At 44.4% G+C, this 12,626-nt stretch overlaps 1 protein-coding gene across 5 annotated transcripts in view; it reads right to left on the bottom strand.

Moving 5' to 3' along the window:
* LOC140212721 (E3 ubiquitin-protein ligase DZIP3-like) overlaps positions 1 to 12,626 on the bottom strand; it is a 187,596-nt gene that overhangs the window by 77,900 nt on the left and 97,070 nt on the right. For 4 of the 5 annotated variants that reach the window (XM_072283827.1, XM_072283823.1, XM_072283825.1 and 1 more), the window contains 3 exons: positions 6,583 to 6,782; positions 5,448 to 5,519; positions 4,834 to 4,890 (listed from right to left, as the gene is read on the bottom strand). In XM_072283827.1, the coding sequence (XP_072139928.1) occupies positions 4,834 to 4,890; positions 5,448 to 5,519; positions 6,583 to 6,782 (329 nt within the window). The remainder of the gene's footprint in view (positions 1 to 4,833; positions 4,891 to 5,447; positions 5,520 to 6,582; positions 6,783 to 12,626) is intronic. The other variant, XM_072283828.1, reaches the window with a different exon arrangement.

Genomic DNA, 12,626 nt, shown 5'->3' with positions numbered 1-12,626 from the left:
GGAGGTGAAAGAACCCAAGGGTAACAGCAAAGGACCTGCAGAAATCTTTAGAACTTGCTAAAGTCTCTGTTCATGTGTCCACTATAAGAAAATCACTGAACAAGAATGGTTCACTACTATTCTCCAAAAAGAAAATTGCTGCACATCTCAAGTTTGCAGAAGATCACCTAGACGCTCCACAATGCTCCTGGGACAATGTTCTGTGAACCGATGAGACAAAGGTTGAACTTTTTGGCAGAAATGCACACCGTTATGTTTGAAGGAAAAAGGGCACTGCACACCAACACTAAAACCTCATCCCAACTGTGAAGTACAGTGGAAGGAGCATAATGGTTTGGGCTGCTTTGATGCCTTAGGGCTTGGACAACTTGCAATCGTTGAGGGAACAATGAATTCAAAATTGAATCAAGACATTTTACAAGAGTGTGTCAGGGCAGCGGTCCGTTACCTGAAAGCTTAATAGAAGTTGGATGATGCAACAAGACAATGATCTAAAACACGAGAGTAAATCAACAACAGAATGCTTTAAAAAAAAAAGAAGAAAATTCATGTTTTGAAATGGCCAAGTCAGAGTCCAGATCTTAACCCAATTGAGATGCTGTGGCATGACCTGAAGGAGGGCTGTTCATGCAAGGTATCCAAAAATATTAATGAATTGAAACAGTTTTGTATGGAGGGATGGTCTAAGACTCTTCCTCACCAACGTGCAAGTCCGATCAGCAGCTAAAGGAAATGTTTGGTGGAGGTTATTGCTGCTCAAGGAGGTCCTACCAGTTATTAAAGACAAGGGTTTACATACAGTGGCATGCAAAAGTTTGGGCACCCTGGTCAAAATTTCTGTTGCTGTGAATAGCTAAGCGAGTAAAAAAATGAACTGATTTCCAAAAGGCATTAAGTTAAAGATGACACATTCCTTTAATATTTTAAGCAAGATTACTTCTTTATTTCCATTTTTTACAGTTTCAAAATAACTAAAAGGGAAAAGGGCCCAAAGCAAAAGTTTGGGCACCCTGCATGGTCAGTACTTAGTAACACCCCCTTTGGCAAGTATCACAGCTTTGTAAACGCTTTCTGTAGCCAGCTAAGAGTCTTTCAATTCTTGTCTGGGCCCATTCTTCTAGTTCTGTGAGATTCTTGGGCCGTCTTGCATGCACTACTCTTTTGAGGTCTATCCACAGATTTTCGATGATGTTCAGGTCGGGGGACTGTGAGGGCCATGGCAAAACCTTCAGCTTGCGCCTCTTGAGGTAGTCCATTGTGGATTTTGAGGCCTGTTTAGGTTCATTATCCTGTTGTTGAAGCCATCCTCTTTTCATCTTCAGCTTTTTTTTTTAAACAGTGTGAAGTTTGCTTCCAGAATTTGCTGGTATTTAATTGAATTCATTCTTCCCTCTACCAGTGAAATGTTCCCCGTGCCACTGGCTGCAACACAAGCCCAAAACGTGATCGATCGACCCCCGTGCTTAACAGTTGGAGTGGCGTTCTTTTCATGAAATTCTGCACCCTGTTTTCTCCAAACATACCTTTGCGCATTGCAGCCAAAAAGTCGTATTTTAACTTCATCAGTCCACAGGACTTGTTTCCAAAATGCATCAGGCTTGTTGAGATGTTCCTTTGCAAACTTCTGACGCTGAATTATTGGAAAGGATTCTTAAGAATAGCATCTTGGTGAAGTACAGTCTACTCAAGGATAGTCAACATGGCTTTGTGAAGGGAAGGTCGTGCCTCACGAGCCTAATTGAGTTTTTTTGAAGAGGTAACAAAAGAAGTTGATGAGGGTCGGGCGGTAGATGTGGTCTACATGGATTTTAGCAAGGTATTTGACAAGGTCCCCCACGAGAGACTCATCCAGAAAGTCATGAGGCATGGGACCAGTGGAACCTCAGCTGTTTGGATATAAAAATTGGTTTAAAGGAAGAAAGCAGAGGGTAGTAGGTGAAGGAAACTATTCTGCCTGGAGGTCAGTGACTAGTAGAGTGCCATAAAGATCTGTTCTGGGACCCCTGCTCTTTGTGATTTTTATAAATGACCTGGATAAAGAGGCAGAAGGATGGGTGAGTAAGTTTGCGGATGACACGAAGATTGGAGAAGTTGTGGATGGAGCTGTAGGTTGTCGAAGGTTACAAGAGGATATAGACAGGATGCAGAGTTTGGCAGAAAAGTGGCAGATGGAGTTCAATCCGGATAGGTGTGAGGTGATGCATTTTGGAAGGACAAACCAGAAGGCTGAGTACAGGATTAATGGTCAGTTACTTAAGAGTGTGGATGAACAGAGGGACCTTGAGGTTCAAATCCATACATCCCTCAAGGTCGCTGCACAGGTTGATAGGGTAGTTAAGAAGGCCTATGGGATGCTAGGCTTCATTAATAGGGGGATTGGGTTCAAGAGTAGAGAGGTCATATTGCAAATCTACAAATCTCTGGTGAGACCACACTTAGAGTATTGTGTTCAGTTCTGATCACCTCATTATAGGAAGGATGTGGCAGCTATGGAGAGGGTGCAGAGGCGATTTACCAGGATGTTGCCTGGATTGGAAAACAAGTCTTATGAGGCAAAGTTAGCAGAGCTGGGACTTCTCTCTTTGGAGCGTAGAAGGATGAGAGGACTTGATAGAGTTCTACAACATTATGAGAGGCACAGATAGGGTGGATAGCCAGTACCTGTTTCCCAGGGCATGAATAGCAAACACCAGAGGGCATATGTACAAAGTTAAGGGAGGGAAGTTTAGGGGAGATATCAGGGGTAAGTTTTTTTACACAGACGGTTGTGGGTGCCTGGAATGACTTGCCAGGGATGGTGATGGAGGCTAAAACATTAGAGGTATTTAAGAGTCTCTTGGACAGGCACATGGATGAAAGAAAAATAGAAGGTTACGGGGTAGTGTGAGTTTACTAGGTTTTTTTTTAAGGAATATATGGGTCGACACAACATCGAGGGCTGAAGGGCCTGTACTGTGCTGTAGTATTCTAGTGTCTAGTGTCTTCTAGAATTTTGTGGTGAGGACGCAGGAAAGGTTTTCTTCTGATGACTCTTCCATAAAGGTCATATTTGAGCAGGTGTTGCTGCACAGTAGAACAGTGCACCACCACTCCAGAGTCTGCTAAATCTTCCTGAAGGTCTTTTGCAGTCAAACAGGGGTTTTGATTTTCCTTTCTAGCAATCCTATGAGCAGTTATCTCGGAAAGTTTTCTTGGTCTTCCAGACCTCAACTTGACCTCCACCGTTCCTGTTAACTGCCATTTCTTAATTACATTATGAACTGAGGAAACTGCTACCTGAAAACGTTTTGCTATCTTCTTATAGCCTTCTCCTGCTTTGTGGGCATCATTTATTTTAATTTTCACAGTGCTAGGCAACTGCTTAGAGGAGCCCATGGCTACTGATTGTTGGGACAAGGTTTGAGGAGTCAGGGTATTTATAAAGCTTTGAAATTTGCATCACCTGGCCTTTCCTAACGATGACTGTGAACAAGCCATAGCCCTAACAAGCTAATTCAGGTCTAAGACCTTGGTAAAAGTTATCTGAGAGCTCAAATCTTTTTGGGGTGCCCAAACTTTTGCATGGTGCTCCTTTCCTTTTTTCCCCATTCTAAAATTGTACAAAACAAAAATAATACACTAATCTTGTTTAAAATGTTGAAAAGAATGTTTCATCTTTAACTTTATGACTTTTGGAGATCAGTTTATCTTCTACTCACTTAACTATTCACAGTAACAGAAATTTTGACCAGGGATACCCAAACTTTTGCATGCCACTGTATGTTTTTTCCAGCCTGGACTCAGAATGATTAAGAAATGTGTTCAATAAAGACATGAGAAGTACAATTGTGGTATTAGCTTAGGAAGATCATGCTTGTCTGTTAACGTGGCTTAAATGAAGATCAGGCCAGATTTTGAGTAATTAATGCAGAAAACCAGTTAATTGCAAAGGGATCACAAACTTTTTCTTGCAACTGTACGTCGCCAGCATGCATACATGACCCAAATGTGATCCATGTGCTCTCCCCATATGTGTTCACATCTGGATTCTGAGCACGCCTGACCTCCACGTTTCAAGAAGTCCCTCATATTTCGCAGGACACGTGAACTATCTGGTCAATGCTAGCTCCCAGAGCAATCCCATCCTCATACCTCCTTCCCTTGTACCGCCTGCCCTCTCACACATCCATCACCGGTCCCCACAGACACCCACCTAAACTAGGGGAAACTTATAGCAGCTGACTAATTTAACAGCCAGTGCATATTTGGAATGTGGGAGGAAAGCAGAGCACCCACACGAAGCTCACATGGTCACAGGGAGAAGTTGAAAACTCAACGCAGATGGTGCTGGAGGTCAGGACTGAAACTGGGTCAACAGAGCTGTGGAACAACAGCTCGACCAGAACCCCCAGCACCACAAGTTAGGAACACCCTCTGCAGGTAACACCTTTGACTCATGATTTACTCGTGATCAGTCAGCTTTGGTCAGCCACTAATCTCACCATCTTCTTCCCTCTTCTGTTCATGGGGTCCTAGAGACACACAGGCCCTTCAGCCTAGCTTGTCCAGACTGACCAAGGACCCAGTTGCCTGTGTTTGGCCTAAATCCTCTAAATCTTCCCTATCATGAACCTTGGGTTGCCTGGCATGGTGGTATAGCAGCTAGCGTAACACTTTACAGTGGCAGAGATAATAACAGGGAAAAGAAACAAAAGGAAGAAAGAGAGATAAAGAAAACAATAAAGTGGAAAGATGCAGTGAAGCAAAAAGAGAAAGGCAATCGGCTCATTCCCCTCCCCCCATCACATCGTTCAGACTCAGAGCATGGGATGTGGGGCTGGGAATGTGATTTACCTTTTTTCCCTTAGTCTTTTTCTTCTTTTTCTTCCGGCTGTATCTCTGGGGATCGTTCTGTAATTTCAAACATATTTTCAGATTTAGATTTTGCCACAAAATACCTGGCAAGAGCACACAGTCCTCGAACTGCCTGCTCTGATAATGCTGAACTCAGTGGGCAGAGCTGCTGGACAATGCTGTCAGCTGTCGGATGTGGACCCAGCTCATAGGGACAGCACTTAACAGCTTCAAATCAAATCGCAAAATATCAAGGGCACAGAAAGAGGCCACTCAGCCCTTCAAGTATGTACTGGATCTCTGTAAGAGCAATCAACCCCAGTTTCTGTCTACCTCCTTGGAGATCTGCAGCTTTTTAACCCATTAGAATATGGATTCAGTTCCCTTGGAAGTGCCGTGGTTGAATCCACCAAAAACAGTGTAGACACCAACCACTCCCTCCTCCTTTCCTAATTCCTTAACCTCTGTATCCTGCTCTTTCCACCAGTGGCAGCAGTTTCGAGCTTTGTCCTGATCCTTGTGCGTTTTCCAGAATCCCCTTGATGCCCCCAGCTGCCTCAGACTGCATGCAAGGTAAAACCCCATCCGTCTCCCCGCACGTTAAAACAGCTCACCGCACTCTGTGTCCCAGATGGCTGTGAGCTCCCCTCGCCTTTCGCAGTCACTTGAAACAAAAGCGAGCTATCCTGCAAGAACGAGGAGAGTGGTGAGCACTGAAGAGCAAGAAGTTACCTTGGCGATCCCAGATCCACACGGATCAAGGAATCCTCACACAACCAGCAAGAGAACAATCTCGTCCTACTACTTCCCCAAGTGGACCTCAGCATTTAAGAAGCACTTGGATAGGTACATAGAGCAGCAGGGCCTGGAGGAATGCTGGCCGAATACAAGAAATTGGGACTGGCTAGGTGGACAGTCTCACACACAAAATACTGGGACAACAGGAGGGAGGGATAACAAACAATCCACTGGAGAACCTCAGCGGGTTGAGCAGTATCCATGGTGGGAAATGAATTATCGATGTTTCAGGTCAAAACCCAGCATGAGTCCACATGCAGAATTTTAACCCAAAATGTTGACAATTCCTTCCCACCCACCAGAGATGGTGCTCAACCCAGTGAGTCTCTGTTCCTCCAAATTCCAGCATCTGCAGTCTCTTATGTGCCCGACAAATTCAGGGAATTACACTCTCGTCTGGTCAGCTTCCAAAGAAGTGCTATGATGAAGGAGTCCCCTCAGGAGGTGGGTATCAACAAAGAGACCCTTCATAAACCAAGCAACCAGCATGTAAATAAAGTAGACCAGAAATCAGGCAGAAATGCCACTGCTAGACTACAACTTCACAGAGGCCCCGAATACTAAAGCAAGGATATAACGTTGGGGCTTTATAAAGCATTGGTCACACCACATTCTGAATATTGTCAGCAATTTTGGGCCCCATACCTAAGAAGGGGCATTGAGGAGGGTCCAGAGTGCTTTACAATAATGATCCCAGAAATGAAAGAGTTAACATATGAGGAGCATTTAACGGCTCTGAGCTTGTAGTTGCTGGAGTTTGGAAGAATTGGTGGAGGGGGGGTGCGGGGGAGATCTCATTGAAACGTATTGAACATTGAAAGGTCTAGATAGAGTGGATGTGAAGAGGATACTTTCTATAGTGGGGAAGCCTTGAACCAGAGAGCAGACTCTAAATATAGCCTAACTGTTCCTACGTCTTATGTGAAGGCGAGCAAGAACCTCCTGTTCTACCTCCTCCGTGGCATCCTGAGCTGGTGCAATCTCTCCCTCTCTGCCAGCCTCTGTCTCTTTCTCTGTCTCTTTCTCTGTCTCTTTCCCTTTCTTCCCATCAGGAGTGGCTGTGCCTGTTGGCAATGTGGGATTCTCTTTCCGTCCTGGAGGAGGCTCCAATTTGGATTCTCCCATCTTCATCGGTTCCTTGGTCTTCGACTCTGCAACAGCAAGGAAGAGTTAGAAGTTGGAACAGAATCATAGCAAGAGAAAGGAGATCATTCAGTTCTTCACACCCAGGATGGCTTAGAAGCAGCTGTCAAGCCCAATCCTGAAGGCTACCGGGCACCCTAGATACTTCTTACATCCAAGTGAGGTATTTCTGAAGTGTGACCTCCATTGTTGTTCAGAAAGCACAGTGGTGAATCCATGCGCAGAAAGATCCCTGCAACAAGGTGATGGAGAACAAATAAAACTGCAAGTGCTGGAAATCTAAAATTAGAACAGAAACCAAAAGAACCCAGCCAGTGAGGTAGCATCAGTGAAAAGAGAAACCAGTTAACATTTCAGGTCATTGAATTTGACTTTGATGGAGGGTCATAGTTGTGTTGACCAGAAGGAACTACAGTGTACAAATTAGTGGATTTGACAAATCAAGGACAAGGAAAGCAGACGAACCAGTGGTCTTTGTTCCCCTCATTTTGTAGACACAACTGATTCTTGCTCTGGGATAATCCAATCAGAGCAATTGAATGTGGACGCAACAAGCTTCAGGTAATGACCTGCTAAATCTGAGACTATTCTCAGACAAGTAGCTACTTATTATGTAAAGTGGCAGACTTACCAGAGAAGCAATATGTAATCTCATTTGACTCAGTGTTTGGGTCACCAGTTGAAAGGAACACAAGGCTGAGGAGCAGAAATATAGAACAATGTTGGTTGTAGCCCTGAACTACAGCCAGGGCTACAACCAACCCAGGTGACCCAGGTTGGTCAGGTGACCTTGAGCCAATGGGATAGAGATCCATTATTTCAACTGATCAGGAACACTATAAGAGTCAGGAACTCCAAACAGTGATGAATTTTCAGCAACCACCGCGGATAAGGAGGACCCCATGGACACGTGGAGATCGGGACCACGAGGAACCTGGCCAGTGTAGGCTCCTTTCCCGGGTAATATCCTTTTCTTTTCATTGACTGTTCATGGGGAGTCAGGGAATTCTAGTGGGTGTGCACACAGGTAGTTCGTTTGTGAATCCATGTGCTTTTTAGTTGAGACAATAAAGAATACTTGCTGGTAAATACAGATTCTCCGTTCCTTCCTGATGATTGTTACTGAGGGGTAGGTTCCTATAACAGTCGAGTCAAAGTCAAAAGTCACAGTTGAGTTTATTATCATCTGCACAAGTGCATGTGTGCACAGGTGCAATGAAAAACTTATTGCAGCAGCATCACAGGGACATAACATCAGGTAAGTAACATTCACAAGAAAAACATAAATTAAACTTCAATTACTCAAAATTATACAAGCAATAACACAATTAGAACCAAAAAAATGTCCATTATGGTGCAACACATAAAAAAATTGGACTGTGCCAGTCAGTGAGCGGGCGCATGAGAAGCAGCAGCGATTTCACTTCAGCACGCAGTTGAAGATTTAAAAACGTCAGCACTTTGCAGCAGGTTTGAGAGTTGGACAGCGCCCAATCTGTGAGTGGGAGCACGATAAGAAGTGGTAATTTCACTTAAGTATGCTATTTTAGATATGGTGTGTGACAGTTTTCAGAGTTGGACTGCGCCCAATCAGTGAATGGGAGCATCAGAAGAAGCAAGATATTTCATTTAGGTACGCGGCTGAAGACTTAAAAAGGGCAGCACTTTGCGGCAGTTTCGGATTTGGACCACACCCAATCAGTGAACCGGAGCATGAGAAGAAACTATGATTTCAAGTAAGTCCGAAGCTGAAGATTCAAAAAGGTAGCGCTTCGCAATAGTTTTGAGTTGGACTGTGCCCAGTCAGAGAACGGGAGCACGAGAAGAAGCGGCAATTTCACTCAGGTACGCGACTGAAGATTAAAAAAGGCAATTCTTTGCAGCGGTTTGCGAAGCTGGCCTATGCCCAATCAGTGAGCAGGAGGTTGAGAAGAAGTGGCGATTTCACTTAGGTTTGCGGCTGAAGATAAAAAAGCAGTCAGCGATTAGCGGCAGTTTTTGGAGTTGGACTGCGCCCAGTCAGTGAGAGGGAGGTTGAGAAGAAGTGGTGATTTCATTTAGGTTCACAGCTGAAGATTAAAAAAGGCAACTCTTTGCGGCAGTTTGCAGAGCTGGCCTATGCCCAATCAGTGAGCAGGAGGATGAGAAGAGGTGATTTCACTTAGGTTTGCGGCTGAAGATGAAAAAAGGCAGCACTTTGCGCCAGTTTTTGGAGTTGGACTGTGCCCAATGAGCAGGAGGAGAAGCAGCAATTTCCGTAGGTACACGGCTAAAGGTTAAAAGCAGCAATGCTTTGCAGCAGTTTTCAGAGTTGGACAGCGCCCAATCAGTGAGCAGGAGCATCAGAAAAAGCAGAAATTTCATTCAGATTTGCAGTTGAAATGTTAAAAAAGGCAGCATTTTGCGGCAGTTTTCGGAGTTGGACTGCCCCCAATTAGTGAGTGGGAGGATGATAGAAGCGGTAATTTCACATAGGTACGTGGTTGAAGATCAAAAAATGCAATGTTTTGCGGTAGTTTCTGGAGTTGGACTGTGCCTAATCAGAAGCGGGAGCACGAGTAGAAACGGCAATTTCACTTGGGTATGCGGCTGAAGATTAAAAAAAGGCAGCACTTTGCAGCAATTTTCAGAGTTGGACTGCGCCCAATCAGTGAGTGGGGAGATGAGAAGTAGTGGCAATTTCACAAAGCTACGCGGCTGAAGATTTAAAAAGGCAGCACTTTGAGGCAGTTTTCAGAGTTGTACTCCACCCAATTAATGAATGGGATTCATTAGAAAGGGTGAATAAAATTAAGGCAGGGGTGGGCGGAGTGGCCATTGTGTGAGAGGGCCAGTGTAGGGGTGGTTTTGGCTCATTAGGCTTGTGTGAGGCAAGTATCTGGTAAGTTTCTTCTTCTTTATTCCTCATCCCTTGTCTGTAGGGGTACAGTTAGCGCAGTGAGAATGGCTCCAGGGGTTGTGTCTTGTTCTGTGTCTAAGACGAGGAACTCTGAGAAACCACCAGCCTCCCGGATAACCACATCTGTACCAGGTGCACTAAGTTACAGCTCCTGAGAGAACGTGTATAAGGAACTGGAGCTGCAGCTCGATGACCTTCGACTCATACGGGAGAATGAGGATGTGATAGACAGGAGCTACAGGGAGGTTGTCACCCCTAGGGTGCAGGAGACAGGTGACTGGGTGACAGTCAGGAGAAAGAGGGAAAAGGGGCAGCCGGTACAAAGTACTCCTGTGGCCGTTCCGCTCAACTATAAGCACACTGCTTTGGATACTGTTGAGGGGGACAACCTACCGGGGGAGCCGCAGTCACCAGGTTTCTGGTGCTGTGGCTCAGAAGAGAACAGAGGTGACAGGAGATTCCATAGTCAGAGGAATAGAGACAACATTCTGTAGACATGATAGAGACATCCGGGTGGTATGTTGTCTCCCAGGTGCCAGGGTCAGGGATGTCTCAGATCGGGTCCACGGTATTCTAAAGGGGGAGGGTGAGCATACTGGCATCAATGTCCTAGGTAGGAAAGGTGAGGAGGTCCTAAAGAGAGATTTTAGGGAGCAAGGTAGAAAGCTGAAAAGTAGGACCTCCAGGGTAGGAATCTCTGGATTGTTGCCCATGTCACATGCCGGTGAGGACAAGAACAGGATGATGTGGCAGATGAATGTGTGGTTGAGGAACTGGTGCAGGGGGCAGAGGTTCAAAATTGTTGATTATTGGGATCTGGGTGGCATTGTTCTGTTGGTAAAAAAATGAAATCAAATCATTAGAAAGAGGTGACATAGGATCGGAAAATGTTGAATCATTGTGGGTAGAGTCAAGGAACTGTAAGGGTAAAACGACCCCGATGGGAGCTGTATACGGGGGTGCGAACAGTAGAAAAGATGTGGTCTACAAATTAGAATGGGGGATAGAAATTGCATGTCAAAGGGGCAATGTTACCAATAGTCATGGGGGATTTAAATTTGCAGGTAGATTTGGGAAATCAGGTTGGTGATGAATCCCAAAAGGGGAAATTTGTGGAATGCCTACGAGGTGGCTTTTTAAAGCAGCTGGTGGTTGAGCCCACTAGGGGATCAGCTATTCTAGATTGGGTGTTGTAAAATAAACCAGAATTGATTACAGAGCTTGAGGTAAAGGAATCCTTAGGGCCAAGTGATCATAATATGATGGAATTTACCCTGATATTTAAGAAGGAGAAGCTAAAGTCAGATATATCAATATTCCACTGGAGTAAAGGGAGTTACAGAGGCATGAGAGAGGAGTTGGCCAGAATTGATTGGAAAGGAACACTAGCAGGGATGACGGCAGAGCAGCAATGGCTGGAGTTTCTGGGAGCAATCTGGAAGGCGCAGAATAGATACATCCCAAAGAGGAGGAAGTATTCTAAAGGCAGGATGACGTAACTGTGGTTGACAAAGGAAGTTAAAGCCAAAGAGAGGGCATATAATAGAGCAAAGATTTGTGGGAAATTGGAGGATTGGGAAGGTTTCAAATACCAACAGCAAGCAACTAAAAATCATTAAGAAGGAAAAGATAGAATATGTACTCTAGGTGAGCTAGCCAATAAAATTAAAGAGGATTCCAAAATTTTCTTCAGGTACATTAAGTGCAAAAAAGAGGCAAGAGTGAATATCGGACCACTGGAAAATCATGCTGGAGATGTCGTAATGAGGGACAAGGAAATGGTAGACAAACAATAAGTATTTTACATCAGTCTTCACCATGGAAGACATTCTGAAGGTGGATGTCACCTGGGCCAGATGGAATACACCTTAGAGTTCTGAAAGAGGTGGCTGAAGAAATTGTGGAGGCATTAGTAATGATCTTTCAAGAATCAATTGATTCTGGCATGGTTCTGGAGGAATGGAAAATTGCAAATGTCACTCCACTCCAAGAAGGGAAGAGAGGCAGAAGAAAGGAAACTATAGGCCAGTTAGTCTGACTTTTAGTAGTTGGGAAGATGTTACAGTCAATTGTTAAGGATATGGTGTTGTGGTACTTGGAGGCACATGATAAAATAGGCTGTAGTCAGCATGGTTTACTTAAGGGGAAATCTTGAATGACAAATCGGTTGGAAGAAACAACAAGCAGGATAGACAAAGGAGAATCAGTGAATGTTGTGTACTTGGATTTTCAGAAGGCCTTTGACATGATGTCACACATGAGGCTGCTTAACAAGTTAAGGGTCCATGGTATCACAGGAAAGATTCTTGCATGGATAAAGAGTGACTGACTGGCAGGAGGCAAAGAGTGGGAATAAAGGGAGCCTTTTCTGACTGGCTGCCGGTGACTAGTGGTGTTCCACAGGGGGCTGTGTTGAGACCGATTCTTTTTCCATTATATGTCAATGATTTGGATGAAGGAATTGATGGCTTTGTGGCCAAGTTTACAGACGATAAGTGGAGGGGCAGGTAGTTTTGAGGAAGCAGAGAGGTTACACAAGGACAGATGAGGAAAATGAGCAAGTAGCAAATGGAATGTATAGTCATGCACTTTGGTAGACAAAATAAAAGTGAATACTATTTTCTCAATAGAGAGAAAATTAAAAAATCTGAGATACAAAGGGACTTGGGAGTCCTTGTGCAGAATTCCCTAAAGGCTAATTTGCAGTTTGACTTGGTGTTAGGAAGGCAAATGCATTGATAGCATTCACAGAGTCATAGAGAAGTACAGCATAGAGACAGGCCCTTTGGCTCATCTAGTCCATGGCAAAATCATTTAAACTGCCTCCTTCCAACAACCTGCATCTGGACCAGAGTCCTCCACATCCCTACTATCCATGTATCTACCCAAACTTTCTTAACATTGAAATCGAGCTTGTATGCACCACTTGAGTGAAATAGTTTCCCCTCATGTT

The sequence above is a fragment of the Mobula birostris genome, chromosome 20, assembly GCF_030028105.1.
Source record: "Mobula birostris isolate sMobBir1 chromosome 20, sMobBir1.hap1, whole genome shotgun sequence".
In the NCBI taxonomy this organism is placed as follows: Eukaryota; Metazoa; Chordata; class Chondrichthyes; order Myliobatiformes; family Myliobatidae; genus Mobula; species Mobula birostris.
The sequence above is the reverse complement of the archived record's forward strand: the minus strand, read 5'-3'. Positions and strand labels throughout refer to the sequence as shown.